Source organism: Anolis carolinensis, chromosome 6 (assembly GCF_035594765.1).
Source record: "Anolis carolinensis isolate JA03-04 chromosome 6, rAnoCar3.1.pri, whole genome shotgun sequence".
NCBI lineage: Eukaryota > Metazoa > Chordata > Lepidosauria > Squamata > Dactyloidae > Anolis > Anolis carolinensis.
The window spans coordinates 60,199,507-60,220,842 of NC_085846.1; the positions used below are offsets into that span (position 1 = coordinate 60,199,507).

The 21,336-nt window shown below is 38.5% G+C and overlaps 1 protein-coding gene across 1 annotated transcript in view; it reads right to left on the reverse strand.

The window, feature by feature from the left end:
- itga9 (integrin subunit alpha 9) overlaps positions 1-21,336 on the reverse strand; it is a 404,663-nt gene that overhangs the window by 369,643 nt on the left and 13,684 nt on the right. The window contains exons 2-3 of the mRNA XM_008112818.3: positions 6,083-6,210; positions 3,886-3,992 (exon numbers count right to left, since the gene is read on the reverse strand). Of these exons, the coding sequence (XP_008111025.1) occupies positions 3,886-3,992; positions 6,083-6,210 (235 nt within the window). The remainder of the gene's footprint in view (positions 1-3,885; positions 3,993-6,082; positions 6,211-21,336) is intronic.

Below are 21,336 nucleotides of genomic sequence, written 5' to 3' on the forward strand. Positions count from 1 at the left end.
CTCTCACAGTGAGGAAGTTCTTCCAATGTTCAGGTGGAATCTCCTTTCCTGTCATTTGAAGCCATTATTCCGCGTCCTAGTTTGAAGGGCAGCAGCAAACAAGCTTGCTCCCTCCTCCCTATGGCTTCACCTCACGTATTTGTACATGGCTATCATGTCTCCTCTCAGCCTTCTCTTCTGCAGGCTAAACATGCCCAGCTCTTTAAGCCGCTCCTCATAGGGCTTGTTCTCCAGACCCTTAATCATATACTCCAACTCCCATGGGAATTCGATGCACTAAGCATGGAAAAGTAGCTAATAAACTCATTTTTGCATTTTTATTCAAGCTTTGGATTTCATGAAGCTTCTGTTATTTTCTTATCACAGTTGATAACCAAGTCCAACGTGGCTCTTAAGGATCAGACATGCCCCGGACCCATTCATTGTGCTATCAATTCACAAGCTTCGGTCTACAAATATTTTGAACTTCAGTTCTCTGTCAGCCCAACCAACATAGGAAATGATGAGGAATACTGGAAGCTGCAGTTGATCTGCATCTGGGTAGATCAGGCTGGGAACTATTGCTCTAGACCAGTGGTTCCCAAACTTATTTGGCCTACCGCCCCCTTTCCAGAAAAAATATTACTCAGCGCCCCCTGGAAAGGGGGGCATGGCTTAGAGGGGTGGCCGTAGCTCCTGCTCAATGGGGCGTGGCTGAGCATCTCCCCTAGTCCAAGATGCAGGGCTGAGAGGGGGACGAGGAGGTGGGTGGGACCACAAATGGGAGGCCAGGACTGGGATAGACGGAGTTATGAGCTCTGAGGCAGGGCTGAGCTTTTATCCCTGTCCTGCGGCAGCTGCCAGGACACAGGGGGCGGGGCTAGAGGAGGGGGTGGGGCTTTTTCTCAAGTGCCTGATGGGGCTGAACCTCTGTACCCTGCCCCCATGTTCTAACAAGTGCCTCAGGTGAGGTATACAGAGGCTCAGCCCTGTCTCGTGCTCTTGGGAAGAGGCCCTGCCCCTAGCCCAGCCCTTTAGTCCTAAAAGGCCTCTCAGAAGAAGTATAGAGGCTCAGCCCTGTCTCGGAAGGAGGCCCCGCCCCCTTCCCTAGCTCCACCTTCTGTGTCCTAACAGGTGCCTCAAGAGAGGTATAGATTCTCAGCCCTGTCTCCGGCACTTGGGAAGAGGCCTCGCCCCTCCCCCATCTCCTAATAGGTGCCATCATCGCCCCCCTGGATCGCTGCACCACCCCCTAGGGGGTGGTAGCACTCACTTTGGGAATCACTGCTCTAGACCCTTAAATCAAGGGTAGACGAAATCTAGTCTACAGGCTATATGTGGCCCATGGGCTGCTTTTGAGGCCCAAAGGTGTAACAAATTATTTTTTGCCAAAATGTCCCAAATGCACTCTAGGGGATATGGAGGGCCTCTCCACCACATCTGGAGCCCCCATGATTCAATCACAATGTTTGCAAAAATGTTCAAACATGGTTTTGCCCCCCTCTTCCAATTTGTTCCAAAATGTCTACTGGGGATACAGGATGCATTTCCACCACATTTTGTGGGTACCCTAGGTCAATATTTTGAACTCCAAATAGGGTGAAACGGCCACCACGACCCCTAGAGTACTCTTACAACAAATGTTTGCTTGTTTCTTGAAACGTGGAGTAGTGATGCTCCCCTCCATTCATAACACACTGCTGCTATGAATACCAATGCTGTACAGAATGGGATAAACATAATAAGTGTTCCAAAAAAATTCTAGATAGAAGAAGCTATAAGAAAATTAGGGAGTGAGATTTCAGGCCGTAAGACACAATAAATTCAGTACAGTAAGACTTATTTCTAACTATACCCATATTGCTTATCACCACTAGTCACTTGTCTTTTTAAAAATGTTTTTAAAACACCGTTAATTTTAGAAAAGATGGATGGGGAATAACAAATTACTTGATACATATGACAGGTGTTTGAAAGGGGAAGATTAAAACACTTGTGGCTTTTGTCCAAGTTTTAATGCACTGTCCCCAGTTTATACCCATAGGACTGTAAAATTCATTCTAGCATTCATTCTCATGCTGATATTTTAAAATGCAAGAGAGTTTTCAAAACTATATTTTAAGTTGAACCTGTCAGCACATTTTCAATCTCTAATCTTCCATTTTGGCTTTAATCCCAAACTACAGTAGAGTCTCACTTATCCAACATAAACGGGCTGGCAGAATGTTGGATAAGCGAATATGTTGGATAATAAGGAGGCATTAAGGAAAAGCCTATTAAACATCAAATTAGGTTATGATTTTACAAATGAAGCACCAAAACATCATGTTAGACAACAAATTTGGTAGAAAAAGTAGTTCAGTACGCAGTAATGCTATGTAGTACTTACTGTATTTATGAATTTAGCACCAAAATATCATGATATATTGAAAACATTGACTACAAAAATGCGTTGGATAATCCAGAACGTTGAATAAGCGAGTGTTGGATAAGTGAGACTCTACTGTATTAGCAGAACCAGAGCTTAATAGAGCATTGGAACACTTAGGTCTCTATTGGCCAATTTTGCTGACTATGTGTGTGTGTGTGGGGGGGGGGGGGTTAATACAAAGAGAATACGAATACACATCCCCTTGATCGAAATAACTGCCATTTAACATAACAGAAAGTTTGTGCCATATTTATAATTTGGAGGCAAAAATTACCAGATTTCAGATAAGTTGATATCCTTACCCAATAAAAAACCATTTATTTACATACATCAGAGCCAACAACAGTTTCCACGTGGAAGGACAGATTCCCTAAATCACATGTGCCAAATGCAAAGCCCGCACAGAGGTCTTATTTTGGTGATTTCTCCAAACTCACTTTTTAAAGAATAAAGACTTGGCAAAAACACAGAAAGAGCTAACACCAACTAAAAGGTAGTATTTTTGAGGACTTCCCAAAATATTCACAATACTATAATTTCAGCTCAGCTGTACTAGGCACTCACCAAGTCTATGTCATTCCATTAACTTCTTGCTACATTACTCATGTGAAACAGAATGTTAGAGAGGCTGCTCCACTACAGACAGCGCATGAGCTCTTCTATTTCTATTCTCATTATCTATGTTTTATCACATGCACCTCTATACGTGGAGGATCCTTGGATCCGGGAATCTTACATAGGTTTTATGAGTTAGAGAATCCAAAAAATCTAGGCCAAGATTTCAGATATTTCTGAGACCCAAGGTTGAAGCCACCTAACATACTTTAAATCCTTCATTGCAATAATATGAGAAGAGTAATCATAAGTATTAATGATTTAGCAACCCTGAGCAGAGGCAACTATTGGGTGTGAGCCATTATACATTTCAGTTCTTTTTGTTTTCATTCACTGTTAATATAGAAATGTTTGTACTTGAAGTAATGGCCTCGTTCAGACCACCCACCAAAATGTGTATCCTTCAGTGCTCACTTACCTAATATGTACTAGAAGTCTAAATTTAAGCCTCTGTGTAAGATGATGTCATGGGTTATCATGCGATTATGATCTTGACCCATACACATTCAGCATCTAATGCATGAAACACGATTTTTCTAACAAAATTAAGTTGGAAAAAGAGCAGACACATTCATCGGAATATAAAGTTCTATTCATTCAGTTCCAAGTCCTAAAGCCACCATAGCTTTGAAAAAGGAAGCCCCTCAGGGGCTAAAAAGCAGGTGTAAGGGCTCTGACACTTTCCTTCAAGAAGCATGGTTGGTCCTGGAATGCTATTTGCCTTCGCCTTAAAGGAAGTAAGTACAGGCTGAGCTGGACTTGAAAAACATCATAATAATTGGTAAAGCAGATTAATTCACACACTTTTAATGCTGGTAATGCTTTGCATTTTAGTGAGACCAAGAAAACAGGGGACTTACTAGTATACTTCCTCCAGCAGTAGGCTGTCTTGCTAGACTGACACCCATCCATTCATCATCTCGGTCCTCTTTGCATGTCTTCCCACAAGGCATTCCTGGAATATTGGCTAAAACAAGGCCAGGAGAAAAATTAGATGATTTAATCAAAGTCAATCATGATTTTGAATTTTTGAGAGCCAGTGCGATGTAGTGATTTGAGTGTTGGATTCGGACAGTCGGAGATCATGATTCAAATTCCTCCTCAACTATGGAAACCTCTGATGAATTTGGGCATTTTATTTATTTATTTATTTATTTGCAGTATTTATATTCCGCTTTCTCACCCCAAAGGAGACTCAGGCAAACATTCAGTGTCATTAAACATACAACATATAGACAGACGCAGAGGCAATTTAACATTTTCCAGCTTCCGGCTTCATGAGGTATGCTCGATTCCAGCCACAGGGGGTTATCATCCACTTGTGACACCGAGTCCTTGATGGAGTACTTCCTCATTCTTTCTGCATGCTGCTGGAGGTTTTTATGGTATCGTAAATTAATTAAATTAGCCTCCCCACATAAAGTGGTACCTAAATTCTCTACTCGACAGATGCAACTGTCTTTCGATCTGCATAGGTCAACAGAGAGCTAGGCTATTAAATGGTTGGGAGCTCAGTCCAACTCAGGCTGACTTCGAACTCATGACGTCTCGGTCAGTAGTGATTTATTGCAACTGGCTACTAACCAGCTGCGCCACAGCTGGTTAGTAGCCGGCTGCAATAAATCACTATTTCCTTCCCTCAGCTTCAGATGAAGGAAGGCAAGGTCCTTTGAACAAATTTGACTAAGAAAGCCTAGTAATGGGTTTTTCTTAGGGCACATGTGTTAAACTCAAGGCCTGTGGGCCGAATCCAGTCTGCCATGTCATTCCCTATGGCCCTCCATATGCTGGACTACAAATCCTATATTGCTCATCATTAGACACAATGACTGGAGCTGATGGGAGTTGTCATACATTAACATCTGGAAGGCTGCAGTTTGCTCTATTTAGTAGGAATAGTGGAGGTTGAATTTAGATACAAGGCTTGTGGATATGACCTTAAAATGTCCTTCAACCTTTCACCAGCCTCAGAGCAACAGGTGCTTTGGATTACAATTCCCTTTTCCCCAGTCCACATGGTGGATTATCAAAGGTAATGAGAGTTGTCATATAAATTACATCTGAGGATCCAAAGTGGGTAAAAATCATTATGTAAAAAAAAAATAGTTGACCCTCTGTATCCACAGATTCTCTGTCCAAGGATTCAACAGCCCTTTGGGGACAACCATGAGGATGATGTAGCCCTCAATGAAAATGAGCTTGACATTCCTGCCTTAGAGTTTCCATAAATCAGAAAATCCTTGAAGGTACACAACAATATCCATAGTTAATTTTACCATTAGTTGTTATGTTTGGCAGAGTAAAGATGAATCCATATTAGCAAACACCTTTTTGATAGGATATTATCAAAGAAATGCATTGTTCAAGCAAGCCAACAATGTGATAAATGCCACTAATCTCACTATCTCACTAGAAATGTGCAAAACACAAATACCAATTTGGTGAAGATACTGAGTTTTTTTTTAATCGTGACAGAAGCGACTTGAGAACATACTGCAATTTGCTTCTGGTGTGACAGAATTGGTCGTCTACAGAGATGTTGCCCAGCGGACGCCCAGATGTGTTGATAGGAGGCTTCTCTCATGTCCCCACAAACTAAAGCTGACAGATGGGAGCTCCCTCATTTCACAAATTCGAACTGACAACCTTCAGGTCAGAAACCCAACCTTCAGGTCAGCAGTTCAGCCAGCACAAGGGTTTAACCCATTGCGCCACTGTGGCTCACAAGATACTTTTGAAGTGATTTTAAAAAAATAGTTTATGTCTTCTGTTTGGGTGATATGAGTGAAAAGAACAACTTTCTGCCCAATCTATTTTGGTCAAACAGACAAAGTAAGCTTTAATGGGCCACAAACTTTCAGCAGTACTGATATACAGCCGCCTAAAATATTATCAGTATTGCATGGAAACCCAAAGGAATTTCTGAAGCAACAGAGGACAGCAAAGCAGACCAATGTTACAGAAAGAGCAACTGTGTTTCACCCCCGACATTGATAAATCCACACCATCATAGATTTTTGCTAATTCGATAAGCAGGCTGTATCCATACATACGTACCTCGACCCATGTCCAATTCTGTGCACCTCCTATCAGGATTAGTGTGAACTCTGCATTTAAAAACAGCTCCCGGAGACTTAAGCGAAGCACTGTATTTAGAATCTGCCTTTGGGGCACCAACCAAGATCCTGGAATTCAAGAGCAAAGAAATGTTTTGTTAACACTTCAAGAAATTAATATACAAGTTTCATGGGGTCAGTTCTTTTCGTGACAAGCTAGATTTCCCTACCAGACATGGAAAGCGCTGTGGAGTTTTTTTTTTTTTCAACAGGTCAAGGAATTTTCTTTTGACTGATCTATAAATTCTTTGGACCTAAAATGATGCAAGAGGCATAGGACATGGGGAGGTTTTTGGGAAAGAAAGATAACAGTAGTTACATATATATTTTTCCTTCTCCGCTACAAATACAAAGCCTCTCAAATCAAATTAATATGGGGTTTAGGTTATGACTAAGTCTTCTGTTCAGCCAACTTTGTCTGGTTCCAACACACTCTGTTTTCTGTACTCAGAAAACAAATTATCCACTGTACATGAATGAACAAGACTTCAGTTTGATGGTATGACTGAGCCCTCTAAAGCAAAGTTCGTCTGAAATACTGCATTAATATTTCAACTATGCTGATAGCAAGGAAGCATATTTCCTCATCTAAATGTAATTTTTTAAATGACATTCCAAAAATAATTTAGAACTTGAGACAACTTTTAAAATAGATAATGGAAAAAATCAACCGCCAAGTCTGTTCACGGATTAGGGAGTGTTTCACACTATACATCAATAGCATTTAGGTTTCACTTTAACTGCCATGACAACATCCTATGAAATCCTGGGCTTTTTAATTTATCTAGAATCTTTAACCAAAGAGCACTAGTGTCTCACCAAAGTACAAACCACAGGATTCCATAGGATACAGCCATAGCAGTTAAAGAGGAATTATAGTGATGTAATTGTACCATGTGAAAGGGTTCTAGGTCACCGATCAGTCTTAAGGTTAAGATATAGGTTAAATCCGCAGTAGCACATCAGCAATCTAAGAAATTCTTATGTAGTTTTCTAATAGAAATAAATGTCTTTATCTGTATAATGGCAGATGTCCAAGTATGACTGTGAATTTTAAATAATAATAATAATAATAATAATAATAATAATAATAATAATAATAATAATTTTATTTTTCTATCCCACCTCTATCTCCCCGCAGAGACTCAAGGCAGCTAACAAAGCGCCAAGCCCAAAAACAAATAATAAGCAAAGTAAAATGCATATAAAAATAGCATCTTCAACCAAATAAAAGACATTAAAACCAAATACAATATAATAACAGTAAAACCAATTTAAAATGTAGAATAATGACATAAAAAACACCGTTTAAAACAAAGTGAATAAAGTGGGAGGGTGGTCTGGACAAAAGTGCAGAGACATGTATTATAATGGCGTTTGGGAGCGTGAATGGACAAAGTGCAGTTTTAATTGCATTTATTATATCTAAACTGTATTTTAAACCGAATCCACGGAGTTCTATCTATTTGAGGGTGTTTTAGTTTTGTATTCACTTTGTTTTAAACTATGACTAAATTATGTGGTTGTTAGCTGTGTTGAATTCCCACGGGAAGAAAGGTGAGATATAAATAAGGTAAATAAATAATATGAACTCAATACAGTCAGTCCTCTGTATCCACAGGTTCTACATATTCTTCCATCAAGGCCCCTCATCAAAACAATCCAACATGAAGACCAATAACCTTAGCAGAGTGGGAATCAATCTGGACAAAAAAATTGAAATATACATATGCAATGGACTTGAAGGAGAATTGGCTAAAAATGTTCCACCGCTGGTATATTACGCCAAAGAAATTAAATCAAATGCATACGAATACCCCAAAAATTGTTGGAAATGTGAAGAACAAGAGGGAAGTTATTTTCATATGTGGTGGACATGTAAAGAAACAAAAAAGTATTGGGAGAAGGTCCACAAAATTTGTCAACAAATACTTAAAATAAATTTTCCTAGGAAAGCGGAGTATTACTTATTGGGAATAACGGACCAGGAGATTCGCTTAGGTACTAATGATGACATTATATTTACATATTTAATAACTGCAGCTAGAATTAGCTTCGCCAGAAAATGGAAGCAAAAAGAAATACCGTCTATGGAAGATTGGCTGCAGAAAGTGAAAGAGATAAAGGATATGGATAAATTAACTTTTTTACTAAATAAAAATACGGGGACGCCGATAAGATATACAGACTGGTCTAAAGTAGAAGAATATGAAAGAAAGGGATGTTGAAGTTTAAGTGACAAAGAATAGAAGGATGAAACATTTTAGTGTCTCTCCTTGTAAGCGTTTAGTAAAGCAAAGAAGCACTGACTAAGCCAACAAATAAGGAAAACTCTCATCTTTTTGGAGGGTTTGTCCTTTATTACAGATAAAGAGGTTGATTCAATACTGTTTTTTTTCTTTTTTTGTATCATCCTCTTGTTTTATTATAGATTGGGAAACGCAAAGGCGAAGATGGAAGTCATTTTTAATTTTTTTAATTTTTTAGGTTTTTTTTCCTACCTTCTTTTTTCCCTTTCTTCTTCACTTTCTGTCAAAAGCATTGTTCTCACTCTTTCGATGTTATTTACTTATTATATACACTAATAAATATATATATATTTTAAAAAAAACAATCCAAAAAGCAAACCTAAATTTTGTCATTTTAAATAAGGGACACCGTTTCACTACACAACTGCACACAATGTGACTAAGCATCCACAGATTTTGATATCCATAAGGAATCCTAAACACAAACACCAACAGATGCCAAGGTCCACTGTACCCTCTGTCGAATGCAGGTCCCATTCACAATAATAGATTGGTTCATTTATTTATAGTTCTGTGTATAGCATGGATATGAACAGTGTGGACTTTCAGATATTGTTGAACTGCCATCATTGCTTGACCGCTGGAAATTGCAGGTCAAGAAGATTGGTGAAGTCATACCACCTAATATCCTTTAGAACAGTGGTTCTCAATCTGGGTTCCCCAGATGTTTTTGGCCTTCAACTCCCAGAAATCCTAACAGCTGGTAAACTGGCTGGGATTTCTAGGAGTTGTAGGCCAAAACACCTGGGGACCCCGAGTTGAGAACCAATGCTTTAGAAGATTCTGGTAGAGATCCTACCCTGGGTCTTCAGGAAGATTTTATAGGGAAAGTGGAAGCAGATAGGGACTGATTGTCCTTTGATAATATACAACTAATTGGTTGAGTCTGAATAGAACATATATTCAGGTTCTACTATGACTTTCTTGTCACTTCTGCGTGAACAAAGAAAACCTTTGCTTTATCAGATCTCGGAAGATACAAATAAAACACTGATATGGTTTTTAAAGACTTGAATATATTTATCTTACATTATATTAACACACACATGCTTTTATAAACACACTTTCTAAAGATGCTGGACTAGCATTCTCCATGGGGCTCTTCTGTCCACGAGTGAAGCCTTTTTTTCTTTTGACAAGTGCTTGGGAACAAGATGTTTATGTAGAAAGGACTCTAATAATATAATGCACTGTATTCATTTTATTCCTTAATCAATATGCTTTTATATTGCTTTTAATTCTATGAACAATTGAATCAAATTTTAATGGACGAGAGCTTTTATCCGTATTTATTTTCAATTTTGCAAGCTGTCTTAACAGCCAACATTGTATAGTGGACACTGGACTACGGCTCTAGAGACCAGGGTTCGAATCCCTGCTTAGACATGAAAGGCATTGGGTGACCTAGGTCAAGTCATATCCTCTTGGTCTCAGAGGGGAACAACAGTAACCTCATCTGAACTAATCTTGCCAAGAAAATCCCAGGATAGGGTTGTCATAAAACAGTTTGAAGTCACACAACAAAAAAGACTATATTGAGTTCCAGGGCTGGGGGAAAAGATATCAAGAAAGAAAACAATATCCACAACCATAATTTATTCAGATATGAATATTCAAACTGCTGCTTCACTTAGCAAAAGAAAACTACTTAAAATAAATTTTAATGACAAAAACACTTTATTCACATTCCTACTTCTCCTGAGTTTCTGAGGCTGTCAAAATTATACAATTTTGAAAGAGACTACCTTCTAAAGAGCCATGTTTTCACAAGTGAGAACAATTAGTGAGTGAGATACTTAAATTATGAAAATGTACAAAGCTGACAAAAAAGAGAGAAGTGAACACAAGAGAATCTGAAATGGCAGCTCTAAATACAGATGTTAAGGATCAACTACTACGCTGGGGTAGAGAGGGAATGCCAATCATCTCCCTTAAATATATTGTACTAGCTGTGCCCGGACACACATTGCTGTGGCGAAGTATGGTGGTATGGGAAATAAAGTATTGAGGAATTGTTGGTAGTTAAGGTAAAGGGTAAAGCTTTTCCCCTGACATTAAGTCCAGTCGTGTCTGACTCCGGGGGTTGGTGCTTATCTCCATTTCTAAGCCGAAGAGGTGGTGTTGTCTGTAGAGTCCTCCAAGGTCATGTGGCATGACTGCATGGAGCGCCGTTACCTTCCCGTCAGAGGAGTACCTATTCATCTACTCACATTTGCATGTTTTCGAACTTTTGGGTTGGCAGAACCTGGGGCTAACAGAGGGCTCAGTCCGCTCCCCCAATTCGAACCTGCAACCTTTCGGTCTGTAAGTTGAGTAGCTCAGCACTTTAACATGCTGCACCATCAGGGGATATTATTTCCTAAAGGTTGTGAATATACAATATTTCTGGGGTTTTTTGTCTGTTGGAGGCAAGTATGAATGCCTCCAACATTCAAATGATTAGCATGTAATGGCCTTGCAGCTTTAAAGCCTGGCTGTTTCCTCCCTGAGTGAATTTTTTGTTGGGAGGTGTTAGCTGGCCCTGATTGTTTCCTGTCTGGAATTCCCTTGTTTTCAGAGTGGTGTTCTTTGCGATATTTTATGTGCTTCTACTGTTTGTGGCCCTCAGAAAACAGAGGATTTGCCAGGCTTAGGTGATGGGAATACTTTGTTGGGAGGTGTTACCTGGTCCTGATTGTTTCCTGTGTGTAATTCCCTGTTTTCAGAGGGTTGTTCTTTATTTAGTGTTCTGATTTTAGAGATTGTATTGTTTTGTTTTATTATACCACAGTAATTTTTATATATTCTGATTTTAGTGTTTTTGAATACTTGGAGCGAGATTGTGTTCATTTTCACAGTTCACAGCAACACAATAATAATAATAATAATAATAATAATACGAATAATAATAATAGTAATGATAGTAATAATGACTTTGTTAATACACACTGCTTCACTCCCTTCTCAGCTTCCTTTCTGGAAGAATGCTTTCTTGGGAGGTGTTAGCTGGTCCTGATTGTTTGTGGAATTCCCAATTTCCCTGCTTTCAGAGTGTTGCTCTTTATTTACTGTCCTGGTTTTAGAGATTATATTGTTCTGTATTATTCTACCACAATAATTATTTCATATTACAGTAGCATCTCACTTATCCAACATTCGTTTATCCAATGTTCTGGATTATCCAACGCAGTCTGCCTTTTAGTGTTCAATGTTTTTGTAGTCAATGTTTTAAATTCATTGTGATATTTTGGTGGTAAATTTGTAAATAGAGTAATTACTACATAGCATTACTGTGCATTGAACTACCTTTTCTGTCAAATTTGTTGTATAACATGATGTTTTGGTGCTTAATTTGTATAATGATTACCTAATTTGATGTTTAATAAGCTTTTCCTGAATCCCTTTTTATTATCGAACATATTCACTTATGCAATGTTCTGCTGGCCTGTTTATGTTGGATAAGTGAGACTCTACTGTATATTTATAATCTTATATTATCTGCTTAGAACTGGATTATATGAGGCCCCTTGTACACAGCTGTATAAAATGCACTCTGAAGTGGATTATATGGCAGTGTGGACTCAAGATAATCCAGTTCAAAGCAGATAATATAAGATTATAAATGGGTTATATAGCTGTGTGGGAGGGCCTTGAGTCTACACTGCCATATAATCCAGTTGAAATCAGATAATCTGTATTTTATAGGCAGTGGGGAAGAGGCCTGATTGAAGAGGCCCTGGGCTGAGTGGGTTTCTAGGAGACCAAGTGGGTGGAGCTTAGGCTTCTAACTAGCAGGAGACCCAGTGGGCGGAGCTTAGCCTTCTAACTGTCAGTAACTGGATAAAAACCATTATTCCTCTCCCTCTAATTAGGGCTTTATTTTTCTTTTCTTTTTGTTGTCGGAACCTAGGGGCAAGGATCGGGGGTTGTGTTGCCAAGTTTCATGGTTCTGCTAAGTGTAGTTTTGTTGTTAGCTCACTGTCCAAATTTCATTACCCTTTTATATATATAGATGAATGAATTGCATTCATTTAACTTACTGACATCCCTGAGTTCTGAAAACAAATAAGCAATGAAAGAAACACTTTTATTTTACAGCCATCTGGTTTTACATTATATATTGTTTGTAAAAAAAAAACTCATTTCAATAACCTACTGTAAAATAGAGGAAGCTGAAGGCCACTTGTAGTTGTTTTAACTTACACTATTCACCAAGACAACAAAAACAACAAAAATCCTGCAAGAGTATTTAGTGGCCAATCATTTAATGGCAGGGGAGTGTGAGGGAGGAAATAAGCTTTTAAACTAAAGGAAATTACACTGCAACAAAAATAAATATAGATAGTCCTGAAACCTGCGAACATTCATTTTGCATATAATGACCAACAAATGTTTTTTTAAAAAGAAGTCTCAACTGGTCTTGGTGGGGAAATGTATGCACCCCACTGAAGCAATGTTTCATAAGCAAGATGCCAACAATGAAAAGGGCACTTATCTGACCTTATTAAACAATGTTAATCAGAGAAACAAATATGGTGTAGTGATCTGAGCCTTGGACTATGAATCTGGAGATCAGGTTTCAAATTCCCACTTGGCCATATAATCCACTGGGTGGCCTTCGGCTAAGTTACACTCCCTCAGCCTCAGAGGAAGGCAATAGCAAACCTCTTCTGAACAAATCATGCCAAGAAACCCAGTAACAGAGTTGCCTTAGAGTTGCCACAAGTCTGAAAGGCACATAACAACAACAACAGCAGCAGCAGCAGCAACAACAACAACAAATCAAAGAGGAAACTTTGTGATGATCTTAATTTCTAAAAAAAATTCAAGCTGAAAACACATAACCAACTGCTTTCTTTCCCAGCTTCCTTTGTTAGGATCTCAAGAACAACAGATGAAATATATGGGTATTCCAAACTGCATCAAATTCTATTCAAACCCCCACCAACACCTAAGGATACTGCATGTGTGATGTGGCGGGGGGGGGGGGGGGGTCACGTGCAAAAAAATGTTAAATTCTAGGGCTTCTTAAACGATGGGTCCCGACCCCAAATGCCCCCCCCCCCAGCTCAATGTTGGGTTCCCGAAAAAGTTTTCCGAACGTCATAGTGGCTGTTTTAGAAATTTACATGAATTTGTTGTGCAAGAGTCTGCAGAAGATGCTTCAGCTGTAATTGATTTGTTAGCAGTAAATATTTGATTTGTATACTTATTTTATTATATACCTATATAAAAATTCCTTAGACCAAGAGAGGTCCTGAGTGAAAAAGTTTACGTCCTGTTTTAGGCTACCTTCAGAGATTCAGGGATTCTCTCATCATCTGGGACTATCAACTATGTCTAACTGTACAAAGCGGGAGAAAAAGTTTCCAGGCTGTCAATTTCCTCTTGAGAGGAAATGTACAGTACTTTGTCTCCTTCCTTTCACAGAAGGCAAGTGGGGCTGAAAAGTACAGAGACCCAAGTTCTTCTTCCTATAACATGTTTAGAGATATTCTGAAATTGGGAGAAATAATGCATGGAAAGGAAACTGTCAGTCCCTCACAGAAGTGTAATTCTTCAGCTCTTCCAGGAAGAGAAAAACACTAATTTTCATTTATTTCATCAATTTTTGTTGATAGGTTTAAGTAATTGACTGATAAGCCACCAAGACTCGGCAAAGGTAGAATTTATGAATGAATCAATACTTCACAACTGTGGTCTATAGATCTGTCGTGTATTGACATGGCCTCAAACAAGAAATTGCAACATTATCTGTGAAATATCCTTCCAACCAAATACAAGCCATTGAATATTTCCTTGTAATGATTCTACATTAATCACCTTGTCTGAACCCAAACTAAACACAAACAATTAAGAATTTCATTGTAAAATAGACATTTTATAGACATCTTCAAGTTTTATATAGACCTGCACCATTAGAATGAGATACTTCATCAGGCAGCAGAATAGCCAAGTTCTGAGAAAGCAGCAAATTGTTATCAGTTTGTCAATGCTGCTAAGAAGAATTGTTTGCAAGATTTTCCCTTGGATGGTGAGGAGAGGCCATATGTCATGCTTTACATAAGAATATCCTCTATGGAAAATGCAAAAATTCCACTGAAAGCAAAAAGTTCAATTTAAAGATGAGCCATAAGAAGGAAAGCAATGAGCCTTGATCCACAGATCACCTGATCAACATCTTCCAAATATCATCCATCATAGGTGATCCTTCTTGCCAAGCATGACTGTCTTCCAGAAATAGAATCTTGGCAATAGGTCCATAAGTGACTATAGAGACTTATTCTGGATCCGAATGGTCTGTCACGAGGAAGACACTGATTTCCAGATGGAAGGTAGTCCTGGTCAGTGTTTGCTTGCCGTGCCTTCCTCTTGGCACATTTCTCCCTTTCACCCTCTGTTCGTGCCTCTTCAAAATCCACAGCATTGTTGTTAATAGCTGACCTCCAGTTAGAATGCTTGAGGTTCAGGGCTTCCCTGTTCTCTTTGTTTGTAGCATTTTTAAAAGTAAGCTTTAAGCCCACCTTTAAATTCCTTTTTCTGTCCACCAACATTCTGTTTTCTGAAAAGTAACTGCTTTGGGAGATAGAGATTGGGCATTCGGACAACGTGGCCAAAGCCAGTCCAGCAAAGTTGATGGCAGAGAATAATTAATTCAGTGCTGGTGGCCTTTACTTCTTCCAGAACACTGATTTTTGTCTGCCTGTCTTCCCAAGTGATTTGCAGGATTTTTTGGAGGCAATGCTGATGGAATCTTTCCAGAAGTCTGGAAAGATTGGGCCCGGGCTGTGGCGCAGGCGGGAGAGCAAGCCAGTGCAATTAACTGCAATGAATCACTCTGACCAGGAGGTCATGAGTTCGAGCCCTGCTCGGAGCCTATGTTTGTTTGTCTTTGTTCTATGTTAAAAGGCATTGAATGTTTGCCTATATGTGTAATGTGATCCGCCCTGAGTCCCCTTCGGGGTGAGAAGGGCGGAATATAAATGCTGTAAATAAATAAATAAATAAATAAGTAAAGCATGACATTTGTGGACAGTCCATGTTTTGCAAGCATATAACAGAGTTGGAAGGACAATAGTTTCCATTCAACAAGGAGGTGAACAAATTATACTAATGGTTTTCAAGCATATCATTCTCTTTTGTGCTCTCTTTTCAGTATGTATGTTCTCTTCTTTGGAGATGCCTAAGTTGCTGTTACAAGGGTAACCACAATTTTTGCTATACCTCAAACAGTAAAATGTCTCATGCTGGCCCTGGTTCTACCTATTTTAACATCATCATATCACTTTCGGAAAAAACTCAGCAGAGGAAAAAACTCAGCTAACCTAAAACATGCAATTTATAGAAACTTTTGCCTGTATCACCAGATGTATTCAAAAAATATTTACATTGTATCTTGGATGTACTGTCATTTCCTCGCCTTCTACATAAGATTAACATGATCTAAATGAGAAGAAATCGATTCATTCCTTTGATTGCCTAACATTTTATCAAAAACGTGGGGGAAACTGCTTATTACTAACTATAAAAAGTTCCTGGGTGAAAACAGATTGTCCTTAGGTCTATGAGTCCATCAAATGAAGTCACTTCTGAATGGGCAAACTAAAATATACGATGCAGGGTTTTATTTACATATTTCTACATTGTTGGGAAACATAAATTGTAGTGCCCAGAATTTGACACAGTATTCCAAATGAGATCAAACCAAAGCAGAATAGAGAAGCACCAAGACTTCCCTCGATCTAGACACTATACTCCTTTTGATGAAGCCCAAAATCCTATTGGCTTTTTTAGCGTCACACTGTTGGCTCATGTTCAACTTCAATCCACAAGCATTCCAAGATCTTTTTCACTTTTACCGTTGCCAAGCCATCACCCATCCTGTATCTTTGCATTCTATTTTTTCTACCTAAGTTTACTATCTTACATTTGTCCTTGTTGAAATTCATTTTGTTCGTTTTGGCCCAGCTTTCTAATCTGTTAAGGTCATTTTGAATTCTGATCCTGTCCTCTGGCGTATTAGCTTTCCCTCTTAATTTGGTGTCATCTACAAACCTGATAAGCACGCATTCTAAATCTTCATCCAAGTCATTCATAAACATATTGAACAGTACTGGGCCCAGTACCAAACCCATTGGCATTCCACTAGTCACTTCTTTCCGGGATAAAGTGGAACTATTGGTGAGCACCCTTTGGGTTCGGTGGCTTAACCAATTATTTATTTATTTATTTATTTATACATACATACATACCCTGCTTTGTCTTCCCAAAGGGGGCTCATTTCAATTACAGGTCCAAAGTAGTATACGAAAATCACTATTTTTGTCCAGGATTCGTCCACTGTTATCTATTTTCCCAAGAAATCAAAATTTCTCAATCCTTGAGCAAGCATTAGTTGAGTAATAAAAGAAGTTAGTGTCAAATGGCAACACTCAGCTGAACTGGTCAGATTGTTGTTTTTAGAGGCTACTTATTTTCCCAAATGTTTGTCATCATAACCACAATATTTTGCAAGACATTTTGCTTACACTGGAATCATTATAATTAGCTGCATGGGAAAGCATGTAAAATGAAGCCTACGGAGGATCAAGGTATTTTTCCTCAATTACTCAAGAGTTTGGGTCAATATTTGGTTTCACATTCAGAATTCCTGAAACAGCAGAATCACGTGCAGGAATTTAGTAAAGGGAAACAAGAGGGAAAGGCTTACCCTAGACCTACTTTTTCCTCCTTTGTTTTCTCCATCTCTCTCTATAGAAGTAAAATCAGGATAATACCTCAACAAGATCAGTTATGTCCTTGTAAAGCAGAGTATGGGAAAGCAGTTAAACCAAACTTTTATTGAGATACCTGATTAATTTTTATTATTTGGATTTTCAAAACAAATCTCTAGCAGATCTGATCAACTGGATTAATTGAATCTTCTGTAAGATGAGAATCACACAATTACAGCTAACATTGCCAAAGCCAACCTTTGCGCAGCTGCCATCATTTACTCTCAATCATCAACAAAACTATATTTTGATGTTTTGTTTGAGTTGCCATAAAATTTTACTCACTTGTATTACACATGACTCTTACATCTTATGACACATTTTTTTTACCTTTACATCGTATCTTTATATTTTATGCTGTATAATTTCTTCACCTTTTAAGAGGCATTTCCATTTTACATTTTCAGTTCCAATTATAATATAATTGGAACTCAAGTTTACACTAAGACCAGTGATTATGATTTTTTAAAAAGAAAAACACTAGAATAAAATAAGCCATTGGCCTGGGATTCAAAGCATACCTAAGCAGTGAGGCCACACATCCCCGTTACTAGAAGAGTAAACTGCTATACTATAAAAGAAATGAAGTCACTCTTCATCATACAAACATCACATAGTTTAGCTATGCCTTGGTTATTTGCAAATAAGTATTAATTAAAAGCATAATTGATTACTTCCAAAAAGGACATGTTATTCAATCTCAGGACTCAGAAAATAACAAGATGACAGGGCCAACTAGTGAGGAAGCTGGGGGAGGAATTTCAGTTTAATCATCTCACCCTTTATCTTTTTCTTTCTCCTTGATATTTACTTCTGCTATTTCCTTCCAGATAAGTCCTCAAGATAAAGCTCATTGAAGGCAAAACTGCTGTATTTAGCAGGAAGTACAACACTTTAAGGAGTGATGAATAGGAGGGAAAGCTTAGAGACATGCCAAACATGTGCATCTGCCTACACTGGTGCCAAAAAGTGATTACGAACCATAAATGCTGCTTTGTTACCTAATCTCAGAACGACAATAAACTGTCATTCTGAGCCAACCACATTTGCAGTGAACTAAATATCTTTAATAGACTGAGCAAAATGCCGTTGGTTAAAGTTGCCTGTTTGGCATCTTCTCTTAACAAAACCTTGTTCCCATAGGATATAAGATTGAAATTCATTAGTAATGGTCATTTTACATGATGCATCAACTGTACTCCCTCTTTATTTTCAAAGGAAAAGGTGGAATACATTTGCAAAATACATTTGAAGGCCATAATTGCCTTTGAAGAAAACTGAGAATTAAAACAGTGCCTAAATCCAGCTATTTATCTAAGGGCCCTTCCAGAAAGGCCCTTTATCCCAGGATCTGATCCCAGGTTTTCTATTTTAATAATAATAATAATAATAATAATAATAATAATAATAATAATAATAATAATAATAATAATTTATTTATAACTCGCTTTTATCTCCCCAAGGGGACTTGGAGCAGTTCACATGGGGACCAAGCCCAATCAACAGATAAAACAATACGATGATAGCATATATAACTAAACAATAACAATAAAATAACATTCATAAAATCAATAGAGAGCGTCAGGACTAAACAGTGGGGCTATTAAGAAATTACAGGGAAGGCAGGCATGTGCAAACTGGATTATATGAGTCCGCACTGCCAGATAATCTGGGATAAACAGAAATCCTGGGATCAAATTCTGGGATATAGGGCCTGTCTGGAAGGGCCCTAGGCCATAGTATTTCCAAGTAGTCATCACCCACCACTGAGGTGTTTCAGGCCATCCCTGTCAGGACATAATATGGACCAGAACCACAGTTTTGGATGCCGGTTCCAGTGTAAAACCACCCTTGGTGAACTTTCATTCATATGATTGCTGTTGTAGATCGGTCACCAGAGGCTGATGATTTAACTGATGATTTAGATAGGATTGTGACTTTCCTGTGGATGATTCAGAGATTATTGTAAGTTTTCCTGTGGCACAAATTGATGAGCCCACAAGTCTAGGAAATTACTGTTCTCTCTGTAAGAAAACCAGCTCAGAAAGTGCACAGCCTCAGGGCATTCAGAGGAATCAGAAGTAGCAACAGCAGATAAGGAATCGAGTGAAGAACTTAGTGATAAGGAGTGTTCTTGTGGGAACCCACCTGCAGCTACGGAGATGAACAAAAGTCTTCCTTTACAAATCAGAGCTGAAAATACGTGAGAAAATTGTGAAAGAAATTCATGGGAAACAGAATGCTTTTATGGGTGTCTATTAAGCAACAAGTTGTTTACCTTAAGTTGAGGCAACGCTATGTTAGAGTGAGAAGCTAAGCCTGAGTTCTCTTGTTCCTGGTTCCTGTCAAGCTTTGGTTCTGGATTTAATATATCCTGAAAGCTGTCTATGTTCCTGTTCATGTATTGCTGTTCAGGTCTGACTAGTTATATCTTCATGATTGTGGACTTATGCTGGATCTTCATTTCTGGCTGTTCCTGGACTTTGTCACTTTTGGAACTTTATGAGACATTTGGATTATTGTTCAGTTCTCACCTTCTGCTAAACCTTTTTGGATTATATATCTTCCTTTCTTATTCCTGATTTTTATATGCCTTTTATATGTTTTCTAAAATAAACTATTTGCTTATATTCCTGGACTCTTTTGTGTTTCAGTGGTCATAGGTGTTTCCAGGCCTGGAGTGCAACAGCTGCCATAAGTGAAAATCAACTTTCTGACAAATAACAACAAATTCAACTAGAGTAGACCCACTGAAGCCACATCTACACCTACAATTTAATGCAGTTCTAAGCTAGTTTCAAACTACAGTGGCCAGACAACAAACTCCCAGAAAAGTGCACAAAAGAAAGCCCTTAATACGCATCAGTGCTCTGTGATTTGCGTAATTACTATCCAAGTCTCAAACTGGTTCCAGAATTTCCTATGTAAACGTTTGCACAGAGAAACACTTTGTTCAATATCGGTTTGAAATTGTTTTAAATCGTTAGTGTAGGTGCTAAATGGTAAGTCAAGACATATATAAATACCAAAGCTTCACTGGATCTCTTTAGCTGAGACTAAACATTTGATTTAAACCTTGATGTGCCCATTTAGAATACTATTCTGTATTTCAACCTTGAGTGTAAATTTTATCTCTACAGGCCTACCGGCTGTTACGAATTGTGAGAGTTGAAGTCCAAAACACCTGGAGGGAAGGCCCAAGTTTGCCCATGCCTGTTTTAAAGCAAAAGCCGGATGGCCACCTGTTGACTGTGTGGATCCTAGAGTGTAGCTTTCTCCCATACTAGGATCCTATAACTCCTTAGGAAACCTATCGGGTTTCCTAACAGTTTGAATACATGCAAATGTGAGTAAATCAATAGGTACTGCTCTGGAAGGAAGATAATGGTGATCCATGCAGTCATGCCAGCCACATGACCTTGGAGGTGTCTATGGACAACGCTGGCTCTTCATCTTAGAAATGGAGATAGGCACCAACCCACAGAGTTGGACACAACTAGACTTAATATCAGGGGAAAACCTTTACCTTTTACTTATATTTATTTATTCTGTATGTCACCTTTCCCTTCTAAAAATGCTCCAAAGCATAAGCATTAAAATAGCAACAATTTAGAAAATGTGTTAAAAATTAGAAGTTGTGCTATATTGTTGTTAGGATGCTGTATTTTATTTTTGATATTACTATTAATTACTATTAATGTATACTGTATACCACTTTTTCCCTCTGGGTTATCTGAGTCCACACTGCCATATAATCCAGTTCAAAGCAGATATTGTGGATTATCTGCCTTGATATTCTGGGTTATATGGCTGTGTGCCGTACAACCTAGAATATCAAGGCAGAATAACCCACATTATCTGCTTTGAACTGGGTTATCTGAGTCCACACTGCCATATAATCCAGTTCAAAGCAGATAATGTGCATTATCTGCCTTGATACTCTGGGTTATATGGCTGTGTGAAAGGACCATCAGGGCTCTTCCACACAGCCATATAACCCAGAATACCAAGGCAGAAAATCTCACAATATCTGCTTTGAACTGGGTAATCTAGGGTTCTCTCTCTGGGCCCTTCCACACATAGCTGAATAAAATCCCACATTTTCTTCTTTGAGCTGGAATATCGGGCAGTGT